The sequence below is a fragment of the Ascaphus truei genome, chromosome 1 (genome assembly GCF_040206685.1).
Source record: "Ascaphus truei isolate aAscTru1 chromosome 1, aAscTru1.hap1, whole genome shotgun sequence".
NCBI classification, from domain to species: domain Eukaryota; kingdom Metazoa; phylum Chordata; class Amphibia; order Anura; family Ascaphidae; genus Ascaphus; species Ascaphus truei.
Window position 1 is genome coordinate 96,637,358 of NC_134483.1, and position 25,949 is coordinate 96,663,306.

General features: G+C 45.0%; 1 protein-coding gene across 1 annotated transcript in view; it reads left to right on the forward strand.

The window, feature by feature from the left end:
• ATG10 (autophagy related 10) overlaps positions 1-25,949 on the forward strand; it is a 245,121-nt gene that overhangs the window by 168,373 nt on the left and 50,799 nt on the right. The window contains exon 5 of the mRNA XM_075592477.1: positions 986-1,083. Coding sequence (XP_075448592.1) covers positions 986-1,083 — 98 coding nt within the window. The remainder of the gene's footprint in view (positions 1-985; positions 1,084-25,949) is intronic.

Below are 25,949 nucleotides of genomic sequence, written 5' to 3' on the forward strand. Positions count from 1 at the left end.
TCCCCTGGCTTGGTGGAACGGCCGCGCAGTGCTACCTGACGTAAGGAGAGAGGTGATTGTGCATCGTGGGATCACGGATGAGGCCTATCATAGGAAATACCCTGGTGTACACGAGTACCCAGGAAGGTACCCACATGCACCAACACTACACGCGGCAGGGTAGCGCTGCCCTCACACTTTGGGTATTGCCTTGACAGACTCCTTGCGCCTTTAGGTGCCCAAGGATTATTGTGACTGTTATTGTTATTACTGTGACTGTTACTGTTATTATTGTGTGGGTACTGTGGGGCGACAGTAAAGAGCATAGACCTTGTTCTGGTTGTAATTATTTGGGGTATACCGGTTCCTGTGAGGGGCTATCCTGCCAACGTTGGGATCCTCACGGATGCACCAGCCACCCAAGGCTCCCCAGGAGCGGAGGCTTAGGCCTTCTGTAAACCTTAGGCTGGGGCCATGGTGCTTTCACCCGCGTGGAGGCGTGCACGGTCGTGACATCACCCGCTTGAACAGCGTCCATGGGCGTGTCTAGGGGCATGCCAATGACGTCACGGAGCTGGTTCGCCTTCATTGGGCGAACTGCTCACGTGACCGGCCTGTCGCTCCAAGAAATCAATTTGAACTGATTTCTGGCACAAGGCGCTCCCTCACACTGCATGGACGCGAACACTGCAGTCTGCGATACCATGGCCCCAGCCTAACAGGTTAGCACCGTAACACTATTATCTGCTGCTTCCCTCGGGGGTAGGGAAAGGGTGTTACATATATATAGCTAAAGTTTTGGAGCATATCGTACCATCTTGATATAGATCTTCTTTAGTTGCTTTCGACTGATAAATGTTTTTGTCTCATGCTCTTTACTTACATCTTAAGCTTTTAAATCCTTTTTTTGTCCATTCAGTGAGTTATACAGAGTTGTCAATGTGTTGGCATTGAAAGAGTTGTTATAATAATGTCATTATTTGATTTCTTTATTTGGTTCCTACAGACGGAAGACCTCTCACACTGGATGAGATATGGCAAATGGTTCCCGAATGCTTTAGGCCTCGTCTTCTACATGGACCGTGGGAAACAATCACACAACAGGTAAGCTAAATGTCACCCTTATTGTTTTTCTTCCCTTTGTATTTGATGCTCCCCACACCATTGTACATGTCGGCACTGTACTTCATATGCAGTAGTCACAACACCGAGACCTATGGCTTTAAGGTTGATTTTTATATGGTACATGTCTTATTGTCATAAAATTCAGCTCAAATAAATAGGACTGACTACGCGTGTTTTCACTGGTGTTTCTATGGGTTTGGTGGTCATGATGGAATAGTGAGGAGTGTATTTATTGGGAGGATCCAATATTGTTTTCTGCTTTTCTGTTCTGAGCAGTAGCAGTGTAATTTTCACAGATTTTCCTCACTTTTTGTTAGAGGTAGAAATGTAATGTCTCTATTTTAAAGAGAAAATAGTCACATACAAAATACTTTAGTTCTGTGGGTTTTTTTTCTGTCAAATGAGACCTGTACAGTATCTCTTTATGGTTGGTACAAAATATTAGTCGGGCTCCTAGCCATGGGTTTGTGGGTCCCATAGAACCGGCTACTTCCTGCTTTATTTAATCCCAAATCATAAAAGAATGTTGCTGCCTTTGTCATTTTTTAAGCCAGGTGCTAATAATTCACTGCTTCCTCATACAGATGTGTGCATACTTGCTGTTTTTTGGTGCCACAATCGTGTGCAGCCGTGCTCTATCGCGGAGCAGAAAACAGAAAACGGCCGGGAGGATTAGCTCAGCGGGGGTCCCTGCTTCTGCATGGGACCACCGCAGTGTTAATCCTACTGACCAAGTCACGAGTCTGTATGAGCTGTGCAGAGGAGTCCCAGAGAGAGAAGCAGCCATGAGTCTGTATGAGCTGTGCAGAGGCGTCCCAGAGAGGGACGCAGCCACGAGTCTGTATGAGCTGTGCAGAGGCGTCCCAGAGAGAGAAGCAGCCACGAGTCTGTATGAGCTGTGCAGAGGAGTCCCAGAGAGAGAAGCAGCCACGAGTCTGTATGAGCTGTGCAGAGGCGCCCCAGAGAGAGAAGCAGCCACGAGTCTGTATGAGCTGTGCAGAGGCGTCCCAGAGAGAGAAGCAGCCATGAGTCTGTATGAGCTGTGCAGAGGAGTCCCAGAGAGGGACGCAGCCACGAGTCTGTATGAGCTGTGCAGAGGAGTCCCAGAGAGAGAAGCAGCCACGAGTCTGTATGAGCTGTGCAGAGGCGCCCCAGAGAGAGAAGCAGCCACGAGTCTGTATGAGCTGTGCAGAGGCGTCCCAGAGAGGGACGCAGCCACGAGTCTGTATGAGCTGTGCAGAGGCGTCCCAGAGAGAGAAGCAGCCACGAGTCTGTATGAGCTGTGCAGAGGCGTCCCAGAAAGAGAAGCAGCCACGAGTCTGTATGAGCTGTGCAGAGGCGCCCCAGAGAGTGAAGCAGCCACAAGTCTGTATGAGCTGTGCAGAGGCGTCCCAGAGAGAGAAGCAGCCACGAGTCTGTATGAGCTGTGCAGAGGCGTCCCAGAAAGAGAAGCAGCCACGAGTCTGTATGAGCTGTGCAGAGGCGTCCCAGAGAGAGAAGCAGCCACGAGTCTGTATGAGCTGTGCAGAGGCGCCCCAGAGAGAGAAGCAGCCACGAGTCTGTATGAGCTGTGCAGAGGCGTCCCAGAGAGGGACGCAGCCACGAGTCTGTATGAGCTGTGCAGAGGCGTCCCAGAGAGAGAAGCAGCCACGAGTCTGTATGAGCTGTGCAGAGGCGTCCCAGAAAGAGAAGCAGCCACGAGTCTGTATGAGCTGTGCAGAGGCGCCCCAGAGAGTGAAGCAGCCACGAGTCTGTATGAGCTGTGCAGAGGCGTCCCAGAGAGAGAAGCAGCCACGAGTCTGTATGAGCTGTGCAGAGGCGTCCCAGAGAGAGAAGCAGCCACGAGTCTGTATGAGCTGTGCAGAGGCGTCCCAGAGAGAGAAGCAGTCTCTCGATGTGTATACAGTACCTTTTTTATTATTATTCATTTTCTATACAGGTCTCCCGGGCCGCAAACCTTGCTGTTTTTGGTGTCGCGCCCGGGCCAAGAAATTTCACATGTTGGTCCGTGGCACAGAAAACAGTTAGTCTGGACACATCTGTATGTGTAATATCTGCAAATGCACAGGTATGAGTATCTTGCTTGTTGCCCTGTCTAATTGGGGTTACCATTAAAACCTAAATCATATTGCAAAAGCTTGGCGGTCCCATCCAAAAGAAATATGTTTACTTAATAGGGCTAAAACTGTGCATATGCAAAAGAAAAAAACCACAACTTTTTAGTAGAATTCAGTGACGGGAACCTCCATCTACAGCTGAGGAAATGTAATCCATTCAGATGATTTTGCTAATCATCAGATCAAACAAAAGTCACAATTTGTTTCTTGCATTGTACAATTTTTCAGCCCCAAAATCTACCACACAAATTTTGGCAAAACTTTTCACCCATTGGTGGATCATAAGTTCTAATATAAGGGCTAATTCTATATAAGCCAAAGCGGCCGGGGATTTGCACCCGAAAACTGCGTGAATGGCTGCTTTGGTGTATATACAGTTGAATAAGGCCCATAAACCTTTAACCCAATAATTTCAACAACATTTGATAGAATCCAGTAAACCTCTAGGAATGCAGAGGATATGACTGCATTTCTACGTGTCCTGAACTGCTTGGTAAATAGAAACCTTACCCACAAATCTCCTTACAATTTGGCTGATATTTAGGTTGTATTTTGGATGTGTTTATTTTATTGTTAACCCACAGGATAACAGACATCTGCAAATTCTCAATGGATCTGTCTAGGAATGAAGGATTTAAAATGCCAACAGAAGCGTGAAAGATGTCATTGGTGCTTGTACTGATAATACTTGAAACGAACAATAAGTTGTAGTGATTTAAATTCTCTTCAACAGCAGTCTTCTCTCCCTATTCATCTGGCTTGCACGTTAACATCCAGCATCTTCTTTATCTGCATCTGTTTTAAATTGCACAAAATCAATTACAAGACACAGCTGTTTAACAAAACTTTCAAATGTTTCTGCAAGTCTCTGTGGGTATTTCCTGATGGCTCGTAATAACATCAATTTACTGCGTCTTGAAAGCTGTGTTTGAGCTGTGCTGAAAATCTGAATTGACAAGAAAATGAAATTGTATTTATTGTTGGCTTAGAATGGCTGTCAGTGTAAACTTTGGCTCCTGTTTTAAAGATGACACTGTAATATTGTAATACAGTATAACTAGAGCATGTTAACAAGGTTAAACCTGGGATGGCTTACAAACATGAACTCTGTTTTAAGGATGGTTCCCGGGATTTCAAATCTAAATTCTGTTTGACTTTCTGCTATTGAACAGTTGAGCATTAGAATAAAGTTCTTCCATTGTTTTCAGGTGAAAATATACTCTAGCCCAGTGGAATTCACTACGAATCATTTGTAGTATAGGAATTGCTAAACTTGCTCAGGGATGGAGGGGTAACCTACACCTCAGGTTGCAAACCAATCAAGCCTGGAAAGTATTATAAAGGGTCTCCGGTTGTAGCACTAATCTTTTTGCAACATCATAATGAAAGAGCTCTATTAAAAACAGTCACATTAACTTCTGTCAGCAGCAACAAACTGGCAAAATCAGGATATTTTTTTATTAATTGTCAAAACACATCATCTTGCAACGAAGTTCACATCAAACTGTTTGTAACAGATTGAAGCCGTTTCATATACAGTACTTGTCTTCATGACATCTTAATGAGGGTTACAAAAAAGCAATAGACGGCCATAGAGTGAGTACCAATTATCTTAAAGGGCCAGTTCCCCTTTCTTTGTCTACCTCCTGCCCCCCCCTTTTTTTTTACATGTAATTTCCGCTCCAGGACACCCTGTTTCCCGAGATACTTACTAGGAGAAGTGCCGCTGGTAATGACCCCTCCTAGGGAAACCAAATAGAGGTTTAAATCTGCGTAATGCCGGGCAATAGGAAGCCTGCTTGCTATACGTGTACAAACTAAAAACAAAGGGGTGTTGGGCAGAGGGAACTGCTCCTTTAAGTACAATGTATGTATCTGAGAACTACAGATCATAACACAAACATTGACTTTATGCATGTTGGTACAGTATTCATAGGATAATAATTGGGTGTTCTCCTGTACATTGCCTCACACATTCTGGATGCACTTTCTGTGAAAGGTGATCTATATAATAGGGATGCGCAAACTTTTTTTTCTCTGCGCCCAGTGCCTGCTCTCCTCCCCCCTCCACCCCCCGCTTTACCTTTTTTCCAGCGTTTTCTGATGTCACAACGTTATGTGACCTGCGTTGCTATGACGCTGCGTTGCCTTGGCGATGCGTCGTCAGAAGCCTGCCGGAGACAAGGTAAGGGACTTACAGAGACCTCACTTGCTCCCCCGGCATTTAATTTAAATGTTGTGGGGAAGAGCATGGGGACTCTGTACGTGCCGTGCCCCCCAGTTTGCGCTCCCCTGCTATACCATAGTTTATTTCCTTGCTGTTGACCTTGCATTGAAACTTGTTTCTTTAGTTGTTACGAGGAGAGCTCAAATTCACCAGTGTTACTTTGACTTTTGTTACAGTGACAATGTTGACAGAGATTGGCTGCTTTGGAGCCTACTGAATATGCCTCATAGTCTAGATGACTTGTAGAAGCTAAGAGAAATATTTTTTTCTTCCACGTGGAAATACATGGAATACAAGTTAGAACCATGTAGATAGGGTAAATGAAAATGTGAGATTGCTACACATACCACTTTCTCTCAATGCATACTGCTGCGGCAGCTTTTATTCTAACAAATCGCCGGTTTTTCCCTGGCTTTTTCCTGGAATGCGACGCTCTTCACCTGGCGCATGCCGCGTTCATTTTGCGTTCCCAGCCACGGGTCATGCGCGGCTGACGCGCGGTTGATGCGTTTATTGAGAATGGTTCGGATTTAATAGGTTGCAATTCTTCGCGTGTCCGCCAAATGGCAGATATTCATGAATTGTAATGCGCATGCGCTTCAGTAATGTGTTGACTTGCAGGTGTTTCGTTTAAAAAAGATACCACAGTGTGCTATTGTAACTTGGCCTTGAGACTGAAGGAAGAGGTTGCAAAAATGTATCAATTTAGGCTTTTCATATTAAAGAAAGACAAAGACCAGTTTCGGCTACAGTATTCTCCAGAGACCCGCCCGCCATGAGTGTTCAAGTGCAGCCCGCTTTCCAAAAACCCGACAGAAGTTACGCGTATTTGATATGGGCCGCGATTAATGCAACAGAGGATAAGATGGCAACAGATGTTCAAATTTATCAGTATTTTGTCGAAAACTATGACTTTTACAAATTTTCGCCAACTCCTCATACGTGGAAGCGTGCAATAAGGAAAAGGTTATGTAGCGATCCCTGTTTTTATCGTATTGAGCCACAATTTGTTAGAGGGTATTGGTGTGTATCACCGGCTTTTTCCTGTATCTATGATCATGATGACGACAAAAGGCGAAGGATCGTGTTAAAACCAACTAAGAAACGACAGTCGCTGCCAAGCAATGCACCAGCACCGGCTTCCAATGACGGTCCTGCCGTCAGTGACAACCCTGAGCCTGAGCCGGATTTCGCGTGCAGTTTCGATCAAGCTTACATGTACCTAAGCAATTTCCAGCCTCATCAGCTGACTACAGGTGGACTAGTCCCGCTGCAAACTATCGACGTGGATGATCAAGAACGCTGGACTGGCAGTGGACCGGCGCCGGTACCAGCTGAATGGGAAATTCTATGGTGAGTATTGTTGCTGTATTATTTTCTGTGTTTTTTTTATTTTGACAATACAGTATCAATATCGGTGCGATTCAAAAGTCAAGCGATTCTCCTGTAAGCAATATTATTGGCTGAGCGGCTTCTACAGTACTGTACTGCAGATACTGACCTATTGGTGGAACGCTAGGCGCATGCGCATTGGAACCTTCTTGAAACGCATACAGTATGCGTGTCATTACATCGACGGTAGGCGCATGCGCATGTGAACAGGAGACGCCCCCCGAGAAAATTATTGGTGGGACTGGCTGGGAACTTCTTTAGGGGGCTGACCATTACAGTAAAACTTTTCTTTTTGTTTTTCCTCAGAAAAAAAAACGGCCTATGGAGGGATTTCGATGGATAATATCGCTTTGTGTAACAATGCCTGCTGAATCGGATTTAAAAACCCATGTACCGGAGTCTACAGTTTAGTGGCCGTTTTTATTGATTAGGATAGAATTCTGTACCTGAAACAGTATGCTGATGTTTTCCGGCCGTACAGTATACTGTACAATACTTTTTTATATACAGTACAGTATACTGTGTAATAAACCCGAAAAAATAAAAACTATGCATTTATTCTACATGTATCACATACATTATGTGTCTTCTACAGTATATAGTGCCAGTACATACAGTACAGTTTGTGTCTTCTATTTTTTTTAATACTCTTATACTGAGCATGCCTACAGTATACAGTGCAGTATGTCTCGACATTCTAGAAACACTGTATTTTGTTACAGTAGCAAAGGAGCAAATGGAACAATGTAAAACAAATCGACATGTTCTTTTATTGGTGGAGTAAGTACAAAAACATTTATTTACAAATAATGTACAATGTAGAAACATTTTAAGTGCACAGCAATTCAAAACATCAACAGGTGTATGGTTTACTGCTACATTTGTGAAAACATTTATGTCAGTCAGTATGGTTTACAGTCACATGTGTTAAAAACAAATTCTTTATTCATAAAATAAGCAAAACGCAACATCTCCTTTATTAAAGAACGACAAGTCAAAACATATACTGTACAGTGGGATGGTGTGCAAAACAGTCTGCACCAGTATAGTCCTTGAGGGCAGCAAACAGGGTGGGTTTTCAGGGTAACCTTTGAAAACCGTGCCTGTTTGCGGCCCCCAGGGACTGGAATTGTGCAGGTCCTGTGTGTATGGACAGCAAGTTAAAACATTTCTGTATAAATACATGTAAAAAAAACACACAACAACATCTCCTTTATTTAAGTACAGCAGGTCAAATCATGTAGCGTACAATACAGTTCAGCACAACAGTATGGTCTTACAGAAAGTCCTCCGCATTCTCCGTCCATGGCCGATTCCTTGCATGGCGCAAAACGCCATTAATGCAGTCTCGAACGCCTTTCATTACAGGATCTGTAATTGGATAAAAGCGCCGCATTTCATTCCAAATGTTCCGTCTTAAATTGGCAGGAAGCGCCTTTTTTACGCGATTTCCGTTGTAGTTCACTTTGAAGGCCCAGTCGCAGTACAACGAGTAGGGAACATGGTGCTTAAAAAGTAATAAGGCATACTTGTGGGGTGCACCAGCACTCTTCACCCTATACTTCTCCCTGAGCGCCAGTGGCAGATCGCACAGGGTGATGTCAGGCACCGTATCGATGCGAGCGACTGTAGGTCTTTTGGGAGCGGGTGTGCTTGAGGCGACGGGCGATGGTAGGTTGTCTGGGAGGAAGCTTTCCTCCGGTCTTGGTCGCCGTGTTGTCTCCTGGCGTGGTCTTGACGGGGTTGTCATGTCCTCCTCAACGGCATACATGTACACTACATCTTCTGGTGGAGGGGGTGCGCTTGGTGATGGACGGGGGTCGAAGGTCCCATTCATCACATCCATGTCACCTCCCTGCTCCAGCGTCGGGGAAACATTGGGCATTAACACAGAGCAAATATCTCCATCCGTCCATCCATCCGTTGATCCATATGTTGCATCCGTTGATCCATATGTTGCATCCGTTGATCCATATCTAGCATCCGTTGATCCATATGTATAATCCGTTTATCCATTTGTAGCATCCGTTGCTCCACATTTAGCATTGTCTCCAGAAGCAGATCTATCTTTGCTAGCACAATAGAGTTCCCGGGGAGATCCACACTTATCCCATTCAGCATCCGGTCTAACGAGCTGCTTCTTGTGCATGGTGTGTGAACATCTGGGTGGATGGGTGCAGCGGAGGATGAGGTGGGGGTTCCATGTAGAGAAGCGGCAGCGACGTCGAAGAAGAGTGGAGGAGGTGACCTGTGGATATCCGATAGAGGAGAAGCGGCAGCGTCGTCGAAGAGGGATGGAGAAAGTGACCTTTGGATTTCTGGGCGAGAAGCAGAGTCATCTAAGAGCAAAGGAGAAAGTGACCCGTGGATTTCAGAGGCAGCGTCGTCGGATAGAACTGGAGAAGATGGCCTGAGGGTTTCCGGGAGGGCGGCGGCAGCGTCAAGGACGAGGGGTGGAGAAGACGGGTTGAAGATTTCCGGAACAGCGGCGGCAGAGTCGTCGAAGCGTATGTGAGGAAGTGGTCTGCGGGTTCGATGGGTTGGCTGCCAATCGTTTTGCGTCAAGAGTACATCACCGTATATCTTCTTGACATAATAAGGCTGACGACTATGAAAACCCTTAGCATTTGGGGTCAGCAGAAGGTTTTCTTTATTGGCCTTAGCCTGTCGCTTTGGCCTTGGCGTGAAAACGGCAACCGCCTTTCGCTTTTTCTGCTTGACAGGCACGGCAGAGGCGACTGGGTTACTGCGTCCGTAGAATCGGGGTTGCTCCATGGAAGCAGGTGGCACAATGCAGTATCTGGACAAGGGCAAGTTCAGATAAAGATCATCGAGTGGTGGGCTATGCAAAGTGTGTAACCTTTTATGCATGGCGACCAGGTACAGGTGTTGAAAGTGGGCGTGTGAGTCATTACCGTATAAATACACTATCCATTTTGTGGATTCACTGCACATTGAATACACATCGACTAAACATCAAATTTACATTCTTGTGTTTGTATTTCTTTCTACTCGCAGCAATGCCTGTTAATAAGATTTCCAAGGAGCTCAGCATGCGAATTAAGGAGATGTACACGAGCGGACACCGAATTGCTGCTATCCAACGCTGGTTAGCTACTTCTGGCATCGTTGTGCTAGCAACCACCGTGAGCTATCATGCACACAGAAAAAACAGAGACCGCAAAAGGGCACCAAGGGTAACTAACGCGTAAGTATATTTATACAACTTAAAAATAAAATTAATTTTTATTTAAATCTAATATTTTTGTTATTTCTGTTGATTTATATTACAACAGTATATATATTTTGTATATTTATATTTATATCAGTACAGTATACAGTATATATTTTGTATATTTATATTTATATTACAACAGTATATATATTTTGTATATTTATATTTATATATAAATTTTATATTGCTGCATATTAATAAAACAATATATTTTCTTTACATTGTAGGGAGACAACTCTTCTGGTGGACAAAATAAGTGAGGAGAAGGATGAGAAGAGTGCATTAAGGGTCAAAAACACTCTGCAGGAAAAGCACAATCTGACTGTATCCGAGAACAGCATAAAGAAGATGAGACGCAGCATTGGATGGAAATATGGACGTGTGAGGTTAGTACTGGACAGTACAAGAGGTAAAAGTGTTGTTTAGGAAACTGTACTGTACCGCTAAAATTATTTATTCCTTGTCATTACAGAGCGTACCCCATGATACGGGACGCAAACAAAATCAAAAGAGTGGTCCAGGCACAGTCATGGATTGACAGTGGGGAGACTTTCCAGGATTGCATCTTCACTGATGAGTCTACTGTGTCGCTGGAGAGATTTGCAAGCTTTGCATTCCACAAAAAAGGCCGCATATCTTTGAAGCCGCGGCCAAAACACCCCGTGAAGCTGCATGTGTTGGGTGCCATCTCTAGGCATGGACCAGGATGCATTGTCATCTTTGAATGTAAAATATATCAAATATAATGTAGCCTTATGCACTGTACTTTACTAGTGTAACCTTACTGTATGCACTGTACTGTACTATTGTGCAGTTTTTTGAGCACTTTTCTTTTCTTGCTATAGGAATAATGAATAAAGCTTTCTTCCAAGACAACATTGTCCCTGAGATATATGTGAATAGTATACATATATTATACATTACAGTGTATATATAATTACATAATATTCTTATAAATGTGCATAATTCATGTTTCTCCATGTTTTACAGATGTTTTCTAAATGTTTATCCAATTTCAATCTGCCAGAAGAACTTGATAAAGACTGCATTATGTATTATTCATGATTATTTTTATATTTGTATTTTTTTGTTCCTGATGAAATAAAATAAATATTTATTCACATTCCTGGTAATCATAATCATTGACAACAACCACCCCCCCCCCCCCACCCCCACAGTATAAGAATGAATGACAAAAAAACATGAATCAGTTAATAGTTTTTTTTACTCTCAATTTTCACAATGCTATGCAAATCAGATTTACATTTCAAATTCGAGAAGGGATTTTCCAAAGCGTTACCATAAACAAAGCCTCAAAGGGTTGGGGGGGGGGTTGGGTGAGTCATGTGCAGTAATCAGCTAGCTCCCATCTCAAAGAGGCTTAGAGTACACGCAGGCGCAGTGAGGCGATTGATGCTCGGCTAGGGACGGGTTAAAAACACAATGACTAACTTCAGAAAATGAATGACTCTGTGGAGGTGTCTGTCGAAAAGAGTTTGTGTGTGCGTTGGGGAGGGATGAAGGATTAGTTGTGCTGCAGTTCAAAGAAATTACATACTGTAGAGTAGAGTACAGTAATTTCAAAAGGCAGTTCATCATAATAATTTGATCAATAAACCCAAAATACAACCCCCAAATACAGTACATAAAAAGCAAGTCACTTTATCTCCCTGTGCCTCAGGCACCAAAAACATACAGTAGATTGTGAGCTCCACGGGACAGGGAGGGACCTGTGCCTGCAAAATGTCTCTGGAAAGCGCTACATATACTCTAACTAACAGCGCTATACAAAAACATGCTATTATTATTATTATAATATCAAGGTGATGCTCTTTGCAAATCAAATTTAAGAAGGGATTTTCCAAAACATTGCCGTAAACAAAGCCTCAAAACTCCCGTCTCAAAGAGAATTACACGCAGGCGCAGTGAGGCTTTGTACTGTACTGCAGCTCGGCTATGGACGGATTAAGAACACAATGGCAAGACTCAGAAAATTAACGACTCTGTGGAGAGGGGGGGTGTTGGGTGACTCATGCGCAGTAAGCAGCTAGCTCCCATCTCAAAGAGGCTTAGAGTACACGCAGGCGCAGTGAGGCGATTGACGCTCGGCGAGGGACGGATTAAAAACACAATGACTAACTTCAGAAAATGAATGACTCTGTGCAGGTGTCTGTCGAATGACTCTGTGGAGAGGGGGGGGGTTGGGTGACTCATGCGCAGTAAGAAGCTAAGCAGCTAAATAGCTCCCATCTGAACAAGGATTACACGCAGGCGCAGTGAGGCTTTGAAGCTCGGCTATAGACGGATTCAAAACACAATGGCAAGATTCCAAAAATTAAAGACAGCCGCATGAAGTTCAAAGCTAAAGACATACTTTAATTTCAAAAGGCAGTTCATCATAATAATACACCCCCAAATACAGTACGTAAAAAGCACACAAATCAACCATGTGCAGTCAAACGCACAGGGTCGCAGACAAAAACTACAGTAAGATGGTTTTTGCAGGCTTGTGGAGAAAAAAAATTACAATAAAAAAAAAATTCTTAATTTTTTTTTGGTCACTCACTCAGGCAAACAAGCAATGGTGGGCGAAGTTACAGGCGCATGCGCAGTAAATTCCTGCTGTCAAGCAGGAATGTGATTGAAACCAGACACACGTTCAAAGGAATGGTGTGGGAGAAGTTGAAATACCCTGCAGTGCAGTTAATTATCCTGAGCGAGGGGAGAGCGCTGTATATGCATAAATGTGACACTGTTACAGTACTGTACACGCCTATGCGTTTCAACAATTTTCAAATGATACATACTGTACAGCAGCACAGCACCGCAAATGCATGTATACTTTAAATATGCAAATTTACAATTACTGCGCACACACAGACTGTGTACTGACGTAGGTTGAACCGCGAAGATATTAGACTTCCAAGACAACAGCTCGCAAACGCCCCCTTGAGTTTTTACACGGTATTGCAGACAGCGAGAATAAAATGCTAATATCACGAGCGCGAAAATAACGCAGTTCACTCCGGGCGAAAACGACACAAAACCGCACATAACCGGGATAATCTGAAAATCGCGGATCTAGCCGATTTAGACTAAAGGCGGTCGCCACTGTACTATAATTGTTGGTGTCTTGCTGAATGGTGAAAGTCCCATAACATTCCAATTGGATGATAAGCTCATTTTCTCTCATAACACTGTTTTCTTTTATAGTGCTGCATTTATTCCTTGGTTGTATTAAACTTGTTATGTATAACATTGCGTCCATAGTTGCCCTGTGCATAACAACACCAATAAATAACCAAGTAAATATTATTATTTTTATTGAAGTATTTAAACTTTATACTTATTACTTTATATGTTTTGTCAATTGGATGTAGCATTGGACACCCCTGTCTTTTGTTTGTATACATTGGCCACACTCCGTAGCAGATATCCAAAGGAACCGTCTGTCCACTCAAGGTTGACCCCCACAGCTAGTAGCCAAATAAGATATAAGTGCGGAGCAGGAAAAAAGACCTTTTGAAGATGCGGGGTAAGGGCCACTTGCAGACCCGCTTCCCATGTCGGGCCAGCGGCCGCAATTGCAGCAGCCCACGGATGGAGCTCACACAGCTCACGAGAGTCCGTCCCCTCTGTGTCTCCTGGTCTTGTGATGCCTGAAAGGGTAATGACGCACTTCCTGCGCGACCACGATCCAGAAGTAACAAAGAAAAAATTGATCGATATCAGCGCTGCTCCTTGGGATGACAGACTCACCAGGTAGGTAATAAAATCAATTTTGAGAAAGGGCGAACTCGCCCGAAACATGTGGGAGGAGGTCTTTTTTGTTATGTTCTAGTATCTGTTTTATGTAGATTTAATAAATTGATTTTATTACCTACCTGGTGAGTCTGTCATCCGAAGGAGCAACGCTGATATCGATCATTTTTTTCTTTCTTCACACTCCGTAGCTCTCTTATTGATTTATATATATATATATATATATATATATATATATATATATATATATATATATATATATATATAAAAAAATATTGGGTGGGTGTTGGAGTTAGAGCGTGCTGGGAATCTGTGTGTTAACAATACCAAGTAACACTGCTTGATTATATAAAGCTAGCACAAACATAGACTGTGAAAGACATGTATTGTAGAAATCAGACATCATCTCTAGGCTCCAAAGGGGTTTTATTTGCAAAGTGTGAATACAGTTATCATTGAGTGGCACGTAAAACATTCAAGTACGTACTGTAAGGACTCTCATCACTCGCCTTGAAAGAAAGCCATGTCATTCAAGCAGTTTAGTGTAAGTCTATTGAAATCCGTCTGCTGTAGATTATCTTACTTGTGGAAAGCAGAGATATGGCTTCTGTCCATGGAAATGATATCTGCATCCAGTAACAGAATCCTCACCCTTCACGGGTGACATATTTTGTGCATTGATTAACCATAAGATAATGCAACAAAAAAAAGCCTCTCCAATGCTGTGTCACAGTCCGTTATTGTAGTTGTATAAATGTGAAAGAAAATTACAGAAACATTACCTTCAGGTATCCAGTGGTTTCTCAGAATTGATTATGTTTCGTCTTGCTTATTCACTTGTTATTAAAGTAACAAATACCTTACCCTGTTTTAATCACCAAACAAAATAAGAATGACAACCTTGATTATGTTACTTCTTTTTTTAATACATTCGGCCATTGTTTTTTAACATGGGATCCCTGCAATTTTCAGGTAATTTGAAAATTGTACCAAATACAGAAGAATTTACAATCCATCTGATCTCAGATGTGCTATTAGAGAGGGTTGGGGTTCCTTACAATGCATCTGCTCTCAGATGCACTATTAGAGATGGTAGGGGTCCTTACACTGGCGACACACTTTATTCGAGCTCGGCTAGTCCCACGAATTCGGGTATACCCGGGTGTATTGAGGTTTGTGACTGTTTTCTGCCCGAGTACATTGAGGTATTTTCCAGGCAGGGATTGAAGCATTTTATTCCCGCTGGCTGCAATACTGCACAATATATATATATATATACTGCATTACAATTCATGAATTTATGCCATCTGGTAGACACGCGAAGCATTGCAGCCTATTAAATCCTAATCATTATCATTTAACAGATCAGCCGCCCGTCAGCCAGGCATGAACCCAGGCTGGGAAGGCAAACGCAACGGGGCTTGTCAGAGGTGAGGAGCGGCGCATTCCAGGTATCTGCCAGGTACATACTGGGTATTTGCTCGAATAAAGTGTGTCGGTGCAGTTACATTGCCTCTGATCTCAGACACACTATTAGAGAGGGTTGGGGTTCCTTACAATGCATCTGATCTCAGACGCGCTTTTAGAGAGGGTTGGGGTTCCGCAGAATTTCACAATATTCCTTACCCAAGAAAAGGTTTTAAAAAAAACCCACTGCATTAGGCAGACAGAAGACCGCATAGAATGATGTCTTATCTTTGTGTGTGCTATTTGCTTTTTGGACCAATGCAGTAGCACTCCAAAAATATTTTATAGACACGTATAAGTAAATAGAACATGTTCATTTTTTACAACGTTACATGTTGCAATGTATACAATCAAACATTGGAAAAAGATGTACAAATAATGTACTTTACTACTTGTCAAGTTAAAAAGACATACATCCCCAAGCTTTAACCAAATTTATACGTTTTCATTGGTTTACTTGGTGCTAGTATAGGTATAACCATCGCTGGTCCAGGCTATCTTTCTGCTCTCCTGTCACATAAATCCAAGTAGCTACAGGCAGTGACAGGCTTTCATATGTGTGTTTGTCCCCTGAAATACAGGACTATCATGCATCCCGACAGACCTTTCAGGGACAACGGGACATTTTATTGAAAAAGGGACATCTGGCAACCCTATGGAAGTAGAAAATGTTTCTGACATGCAATGTTAAGTGTATTAACATATGCGTAGATTGGGAGAGGGCATTCATAAAAATGCAATGATGAGTTGAAAAGGATTAACAAGGATGCATTAACAAGATAACAGCAAAAGTTTAGTTGTAATGCATAAGGCTGCGATTCACCAGCTCCGGGTGGGCGTGCGCACGATCTAGTGACATCAGCAATGCGATCCAGCAGAGTGGCATGTGCACTGCAGGCAGCAGCTGGAGGAGACAAGGAGACGTGGCCGTGAGAGGTTCACCCTCATTGGTTGAACCGCTCACGTGACACGGTCGTCGCCTGAAGAAAACAATTTCCCTGGTCTGTTCTGTCTGCCGCCCTGCAGTTCCAGTCTGCGTGCGCATCGCGCTAGGTATGTACATTTTAATTGTCTTGTTGCTATTTGTTTTTGAGATGTTTGTGCGGCGCCGCCGGCTGCTTTTGGTATAATCACGACCTAAACTGTAGCTCGGTATCATGAAAACCATTAACTGACCAAAACCAAAAACCATGTGAGAATGCTATGTGCAATAGTGTTTTAGTGCAGGGAACTTCTCTGGGGAAAAAAATGAACTCGTACAGTATGTACTGTAAACAATAGCATAATTAAAGAATGTGCCTGTCAGCATCACTTTCACAGGAGCAGTAAATCAGGCTCTGGGTATCTGGTTGTCACATTGAGCTTTTGATACAGCACAAGCTCAATTTGTAAACATCTACTCTTAGAATGTCATGCACATTAAAACGTGTCTTTAGTTTCCTGCTTTGCACATCCAACTGTACAAAAAATGTGGACTCTTTGTGGCTTGATTCATATATTGGGAGTTCCCGAAAGCTTTGACATAGGGTGTGCATTTTTTTACTGTGCATTTTTTAACCTGGATGTTGCAGACCATATTTTCTCAATGAAAACACTATGCAGGCCTGTCAAACACGCGTTCTGGGGGCCCCATATGGCCCAAGCATATTTGTCATGCTATCCAGAGTTTAGTAGGAAGATGGTGAGTTGTTTGGCTAGATGGGGGGTTGTGAGTTGTTTGTCCTGGATGGAGGTAGTTGTTTGGCCGGCAAGGAGGGAGGGAGTGATTTGTTTGGACAAGAAGTAGTAGTTTAGCCAGATGGGAGGGAGGTAGTGAGTTGTTTAGACGGGAGGGAGGTAGTGAGTTGTTTGGCTGGGAGAAAGGTGAGGAGGAAGAAAGGGAGGTGAGGGGGAAGACAGATAGAGGTGATGGGGAAGTGAGAGAGACAGGTGAGGGGAAAGAGAGAGAGGTGAGGGACAGTGGGAGTTGGATCCCTATTGTTGATGCCACGGAAGGGCATGGATCTGAATATGTCTATAGAGTGTACTCAGAAGTGTGTACAAGTTCGTTGGTGACTTAGCAGTAACTTGACAAACGGTCTGTGCTAATATCGTACGGAGAACCCTGCCTAAGTACCACGTTTAAGGTACAACAGTAGTATTGGTTTAAAAGTGAATCCCTTATTTATAATAGATTATGGCTCACATGTTGTTGCTGGAGGTCCTGTCTCTTAACCAGATCCGTGCCGGGTGGCCGTAGGAGTTGCACAATGCATTATTGCCACAGAGTACTTTCAAAGCGGGACCCCATGCTATGTGAAGGAGAAACAGCCGGTGTGACTAGACCCTCCCTCTGTATGTATCCATCTAGAAACAGGATCTGATACTAATCTGCTACTATCTAACAGACTCTCTCTGGTTAAACGGGTATATTTGTTACAATACAGTACTTAGTTTAACCACTTTTCCAGTATGTATTGGGACATCCAATCATAAATACGTATTGGAGCATTCTTTATATTTATAGCTATTTTTAATATATATCTATTTACCTTTTTTCATAATATACTAATAAAAATTGTACATTTTAATCAATTCATTATACTAACCTAGTGGTGCACTGCTAAGGGAATTCTTTCTCTTAAGTACCCCTGTGTACTAATTGCTGTCCCGGGCACTTCCCAAGTAGCACACAGGATCTTTATACTATTTGTCAGGTTTTGAGCAATGTCTCTCTCTCTATTCTACTTTCTTTTTTTCCTTCCACCCTTCTGATGATGTGGCCCGAGTCTTGCAGTCGGATTTAATGATTGGCCCCCAAACTATTCTGAGTTTGATGGGCCTACCCTACAGTATGGCACTTAGGGAGATGCTGTAAATGCTTTGATAGACAATCTGGAGTAATTTGACGTAGCTCTGGAGAAAATAAATCATTACTATTGAAGGAGCGCGGCCTATTGTATAACAAAAATAAGTAAATGACATGAGGACAGATGGCCCTACAACAGAATATAAAAGCGTGCAACAAAATATCACCTTACTACCAACTAACAGTGTTTGCAAATGGTTGGTAGAAAGCAGAACCTGCATAATACAGCTCTAAAGATTCTGTTCTGTCTGAGTTTGGCATGGCTTCCAGAAATACTTGGCAGAAGAAACTAGCTGTTGGGTACTTCTGATACCCTATAGTAGAAAGTGTACTACACTACTGAAAACTAGAAGAAGGCCATCATGTTGAAGAAAAAAAAGTGGGCATGTGGATTATATATTATTTAAAAATAAATGCTACCGAGGACACGCCCCCCCGATGGTGAATGGCAGCTTAGAGTGAGAGCTCCATTCCCCCCGGTGCATAATAGCATAAAATAACAGTTAAAACGCTATCGTCTCCTTAATAAAAGCTAAGCGCAACATACATCAACCTACAGAGATGGCTTCTACCAAAACGGTGCGTAGAAAAACACAGCCAGTATCTACATTTTTTAAAAGTAAAGGTACAGCTAAGGCCGGGACTCATGATTCCCCTGAGCAGCATCCAGCAGCAGACCCTGATATGGACAGCCCTGCAGAGGAGCAGGATGATATGGCAGTGGTGCGGAGGAAAGACATGAAGGAGTTTTGCTCCAACATGAAAAAGTTCTTCAAGACAGAGCTCTGGGCACTAAGGAAAGATGTGGATGCCCTGGGGGAGCGTACTGATACCCTGGAATCTATGTCAGAAGAGAACACCAGCGCCATATCCCAGACACAAACACAAGTGTCCACCCTTAAAGATCAAATCAGATCCCTGGAGGAAAAGATCGAAGACGGGGAGAATCGCGACCGTCGCTGCAATATCCGCCTGCGCGGGGTGCCAGAATCGGTCACGGACCCGGAAGACTTCGCCGCTAAGTGGTTGGAGCATCTGTTCCCAGACCTGACAGAAAGGGACTTAATGCTAGACAGATGCCATAGGGCACTCAGAGGAAGATCCCAGCAGGGGGACCCCCCCAGAGACATCATTATGCGGTTCCACTGCTATCGGATAAAAGAACAAACATGCAGAATTGCCAGAGAGATGAAAACAGTGGAGTTTGAACATATCAAATTTCAAGTATATCAAGATTTGTCCCCAGCTACCCTGGCAAAAAGAAAGGCAATGACCCCCATAACTAGAGCGCTCCGGGACAAAGAAGTGCGCTACAGATGGCTGTTCCCATGTGCAGTCCTGGTTGTGAAAAACGGTGTTGCACACACACTGAAACATGTGGAGGATGGAGAGGGATTCCTCCGTAAGGTCCTTGGCCCCCCGCAAAGCCCCCCTCACCTGGTAGCTGCTGAAGATGGCGCCCCCTCAACCTCATGGCGCGCAGCTGGGAGCCTACGATCCGCAGCTAGAGTTGTGGAAGAACCGCCGAGCTCCACATAGACTCTGCGATTCAACCCCAATAAACATCTAAATTCTCCCCCAAACTCCCCAGCAGGATCCTCTGGAAGGCCCTAGCCAAGGGGTGCTTGTCCGGGAACCCCCATCGACCCCCCCAAGGAGATAAAGAAAACTTTCAGCCCCCGCAGGTCTACTCACTTTTTTTGAGGGGCAGCCATCTTCTCCTGCTCCTTCCCCGAAGCGAGCGGGAGCAGCCCTGCTCTTCGCGGGATGCCTCGATGACGTCACTGGCTCCCGCGAGATTTGAAGCGGGACGCATGCGCGGAGGGACACAGCGGCGACGGCACCGGGCGATGACGTAGCCGAAGCCCTAGACGGCACCAACGGAGTCTCACCGGCACCCGGACTCCCCCCCCCCCCCCCCCGAGACCCAGATATGTCCCTGAACCGGCGAGACCTAGCAGCCGGACACACCAGGCGGCGCACCCGGCGATGGGAGCAGAATGAGATGGGACCCGCAGCGGGAGAACCCTTCCGGGCCGGTCCCGATCCCCTTCGACTGCGCAGCTGCATGCACGCGGTGACGCGTCGGCCACTGGGGGACGCAGGAGAATTGTGTTCCCTGGCTCCGGCACGTCGCGCGATGTGGCTGAGGGCCATAGGGGGGGGGGGGAAACGGGGAGGAGTGTGCGGTGGGTGGGTGGGGGGGGGGGTCTGAGTAGCAGAGATGCCTATATGTATATGTGTCTGGATGTCTAGATGCCTGTGTGTGTGTGCCTGAGTGCGTGAATGCCTGCCTCTGTCTGTGTGTGTGCGTGTGTATGTGTATAAGTGCCTGCCTACATATGTGTGTGTGGGTATGTATGTGTATGAGAGTACCTGTATATATGTAAGAGTGCCTGTGGGTATGTGAGGGAGCCTGTGTGTGTGTGTGAGAGTGCCTGTGTCTGTGTATGTATGAGAGTGCCTGTGGGAATGTGAGAGAGCGTGTGTGTGTGTGTGTGTGTGTGTGTGTGTGTGTGTGTGTGTGTGTGTGTGTGTGTGTGTGTGTGTGTGTGTGTGTGTGTGAACTTGTATGTGTGTGAGAGAGCTTATGTGTGTGTATGAGAGAACCTGTGTGTATGTATGTGAGAGTGCCTGTGGGTGTGTGAGAGAACCTGTGTGTGTGTGTGAGAATGCCTGCGTGTGTGACTGAATATGTGTGTTGCTTATGATCAGCAACCCCAGCCCAAGCCCGTGAAAGGTGGAGGAGGGGGAGAGTAGGGGGTCCCTCCGCTCGGGCCACGCCCCCTGCCGTTCAGGCCTCCCGATCCCGACCACCCCCCGCTCCGTCTCCCGTTCCCTGCAGACCGCATATCGCGGTCGGTATATGTCGGCGCCTCACCTGTCAGCAATGCAGGAGCACTGAGGGAGGGAACGGGGCCCTGATCTTAGAGGGCTGACGGAGTGGCTGGTGGGCGGGGGAAGGGGGATGCAAATGCATGCCGGGGTCATCCGAGGGTTGGGGAATCGGTGGCTGCCTCCTGCTTGACCCCACATGGGAATATGGAACACCATAGGGAGATAGGTCTGCATGTAGTCGACTAACGTCAGCGTCATGTGCGCCAGTGGCCCCTCCGCCTTCTTGGATGCAGCTATATGGTTACAATACATGCAGACCACCGGCACATTAAACGTTCACCACCCACACATTAAAACACAGAGGCACTTAAAGGAGGGGAGTCCGGCACCCTACCATATAGAGAGTAGACACTCACATATAAGAGGATAATGAAAATTAGGTAGCTGGCCCTCTGAACTCCTCACCAACAAGAGTGGTCGGGATTGGCGCTACGAGGACCGCACAATAGGAACCCTTTGGGGGGGCATGGAGCTCCTTACAACCTATAGTCACATAGAGGGCAAAAACAGGAGGAGTAGGGAGAAGTGGAGTTTTGGGGGAAACTCTTTAGGTGGATGTTATGTAAATGAGAGTTTTTTATTGCTAAAGTTATAAGTTATGCTGTTATTTAACTGTTGTCTGTTTAAAGGAGATGCGCCGGCAGGACAGTTCCCTGATCGGCGTGTATGTGTCCTCCGCTACGATCCCTACAGAATAGGGGTCGCAAACAAGTCCCAGGGAAGCCAGGACCCAGCAGGCAGGGAAGATCCCGTCGTCAGTCTGGGCCAAAGGATCCATCCCTTGGGCGCAAGGGCCACTCCCGGGGGCTCCCGGAGTGGGCTCTTGTCTTCATGTTTGTATTTGTTTTTTGTACATTACAGTATCTGTTGTTATGTGTCGTGAACCCAATCCCCTTGTTGTTGACCCTCATGTGCTACTCCCAGTCCCCCCCTCCCCTCCCCCTCCCTCCCCGTTGCCTCCCACTCCCTCCTTACCCTTCCCTCAAATACCTATCTACGAGTAAGCGCCCTGAAGGCAGTGATCGTCCGGCCCTACACATGGAAGCCACGGGTAAGTCAAGCAACATAATGATGCACGTAGTCACACACAGCAATAAATGGCGTTGACTTTTATATCTCACAATGTGCAGGGCTTTAACAACCCCACTAAACGCAAACTAGCCTTCACAGATTATAAAAGAAAACATGCAGATGTGTTGCTCCTACAGGAGACACATTTCAGCAAAACCAATACCCCCAAATATCTTGATAAAGACTTCTCCCAGGTTTTTTCGGCCTCTGCTGAAGTCAAAAAGCGTGGAGTTGCCATCCTATTCCGTAATAGCATCCCTTACGAAGGTCTGATAACCAAACGGGATAACGATGGCAGATTTATTATAATAGTAGGAACTATTAGGGGACAGAAGATCACAATCGCCTGTATATATGCCCCCTGCGAAAAGAGTGCAATTTTCTTCGAGAAATTCTTTAGAATCCTAAACTCGGTTGCACAGGGAAGCGTGGTCTTAGCAGGAGATTTTAATATGGTCCTGCAACCTCACATGGACAGATCAGGTGGAGCTACCCTACACAATAAAGGAGCAGGTATATCCCTACGAAGAGGTCTCAAATGTAACCAACTAATAGACATTTGGAGAGAGCTACATCCAGCAGATAGGAATTACACATTCTTCTCGCACCCACATTGCTCATACAGTAGGATTGATTACTTCGCAGTGTCCTGTCACCTGGTCCCCAAGGTCACCCAAGCGGAGATCCATGATATTTCATGGTCTGACCACGCACCCATAGAGCTCCGGTGCAACAATATTCGAACGGGTAGACCAGGAACGAACTGGAAGCTAAATGAATCCATTCTAAAAATTCCAGAGATCTGTGATACTGTGGGTAATGAGATAGACCAATTTTTCAAAGTAAATGCCGGCTCTGTCTCCTCACATCTGGTCCTCTGGGAGGCGCATAAAGCGACTCTCCGAGGTACCCTCATAAATATCACGGCTAGACGAAAAAAAGAGAGAGAGGCAAAAATTGTCACACTCCAAACTAAATTACAAACTCTCTCCGCCAAACATAAAAAGAAACTAGACCCGCAAACCCTACAAGAGGTAAAAGACACTAAAATTGAATTAAACATGATACTGACCTCCAGGGCTGATAATTCATTGAGTTGGTCAAAGAGGAAATTTTACGAAAAAGCAAACAGGCCGGATACGATGCTGGCCCGCATGCTGAAAGACAGGCAAATTAAATACAACATCCAAGCTTTACGCTTAAAATCTGGTACCCCTACTTCAAACCCACAGAAAATAGTAGATGAATTCGGCTCCTTCTATGAGACACTCTATAATGGTGAGAAAGTGGCACATAATCCTAGCACGAGCAGTAAGCTAAGAGATTTCCTGGCTAGCTCCAACCTGGTGAGATTGACAGAATCAGACAGAGCCTCCCTAAATGCCGACTTCACACACGAGGAGTTGACACAGGCCATTAAGGAACTCAAACCTTCAAAGGCACCGGGGCCGGACGGCTTCTCAGGGTTATACTACAAGAAATTTATCAAATTACTTGCCCCAAGGTTGCTCCAAGTATTCAACGCTATTTTAGCGGGAGCCCCCATCCCCAAGGAGATGTTACAGGCGTCTATATCAATCATCCCGAAACCAGGGAAAGACCCACTAGACTGCAAAAGTTACAGGCCCATATCACTAATCAATACAGATATCAAGCTATATGCAAAGTTATTGGCCAATAGAATATGTCTTATCCTACCCAGACTCATACATCCAGATCAGGTCGGATTTATCAAGGGCCGACAAGCCGCAGATAATACCCGTCGATTTATAGATCTGATAGATTTGGCCACTATTGACACTGCTCAAAGTATGTTGTTAAGTCTGGACGCCGAAAAGGCTTTCGATAGGATAGACTGGCCCTACCTAAAGGAGACGCTTGCGGCATTTGGCTTTGGAGATCGGGTGAGTGATGCGATTCTATCGCTGTACTCTAACCCCACCGCCAGGGTTGTACACCAAGGCTACCCCTCTCGGCCCTTCCAAATTAGGAGTGGTACGAGACAGGGTTGCCCATTATCGCCCCTCCTATTCGCCCTCTGTATCGAACCCCTGGCGGCGCAAATCAGAGGAAACCCTGACATCTCAGGGTTAAACGCATACTCCCAAACCCATAAAGCGGCCCTGTACGCAGATGACATCCTCTTGATGATCACGAAACCCCTCACCTCACTACCGAACTTATTTGACCTGCTAAACAGGTTTTCTAAAATTTCCGGCTTCAAAATCAATCAAGCCAAATCTGAGGCTCTCAATGTCAATCTCCCCAGCCATATAGAAAAACTATTAAAACTAAACTTTAAATTTCACTGGCAACACAAATCTATAAAATATCTGGGTGTCCACATCACCAGAAACGTTAAAGAAATATACGACGCAAATTACCCCAACCTAATCCGGACACTAAAATCAGACCTACAAAAGTGGACATCTAAAAGGATCTCCTGGATAGGAAGAATCCATAGTGTTAAAATGAACTTACTCCCCCGTATTTTATATCTCTTCCAAACTCTCTCAGTGCCACTCAGATTGAAGGACCTGCACTCGCTTCAATCCGACATCTCCAAGTTTATATGGGGAGGTAAAAAACCAAGAGTCAGCAAAATTAATATGAAAAGGCCGGTCTTGGCTGGGGGTCTAGCGGTACCCTGCCTGTTATCATATTACAAAGCGGCACAGTTGAGCCAAATTGTGCAATGGCAGTCTGACCCGAGATCTAAGAGATGGGTCGAATTAGAGAGCGCAGCCTGTGAACCTATAGAATTACGTAATCTAATCTGGCTCCCCAAAATGGTGCGAAAAGGCGCCAACATGCCGCTATCCTCAATGACCAACTCATTGTCAATCTGGGAGGCCACAAAATTTAAACATTCCCTCACAACGACACGCTCTATGATGTCACCCCTGTGGAACAATTCCGAGTTCGTGCCGGGCCTATCGGTCGGTAATATCTCAATTTGGAAAAAGAAAGGTTATAATCGGATTAAAGATCTGGAAGGCCATGACAGAAAAGTTAAGACGTTTGATCACATCAGATTAGAAAAAGAGATCCCCCACTCAGAATTCTTTAGATACCTCCAGATCAGGGCGTTCTGTAACAAATTTGCCCCGTACCCACAATTGACACCCTTCGAAAAGCTCTGTCTGGCAGAGACCGACACAAAGGGACTTACCTCGCAGCTATACAGCGAAGTGATCAGTTCTAGCAAACAAACCCATGAGATACCCTCATTTAGATTGCGCTGGGAAACAGACATCGGAGAATGTCTGGAAGACGAGGACTGGAGTGCTATTTTTCTAGCCACAGCAAAGTGCTCCATATGTACCTCCCTCAAGGAAAACGCATATAAGGTCCTGATGCGATGGTACCTTACCCCACTAAAATTATCAAGGTTCGTGCCGGGATCCTCCCCGCTGTGCCCGCGCCAATGTGGAGGATCAGCAGACCTGCTACATATGCTGTGGTCTTGCCCGCGGATCTCCTCATTCTGGGAGACAATTAGACTTTGGATACAGAGACTGTTTGATCTCACTATTCCCCCAGATCCGTGGCTGTTTCTCTTGAACAGACCACTAGCGGGTCTCTCTAAAGCTCATAATAAACTTATTGCTCACTTTGCACTCGCAACGCGGTGTGAGATCGCAGCACTATGGAAAAGCTCAGACATACCAACCATCCCAAAAATTCGGAATCGTATCTGGTTTATCTGCCAGATGGAAAAGTTAACGAGTCTGGTTAACGACACTGGCGACAATTATCTAAAAGTCTGGACGCCTTGGCTGGCACAGACAGACACCCCGGGGTTAGAAAGGGCATCAATCTGGCTAT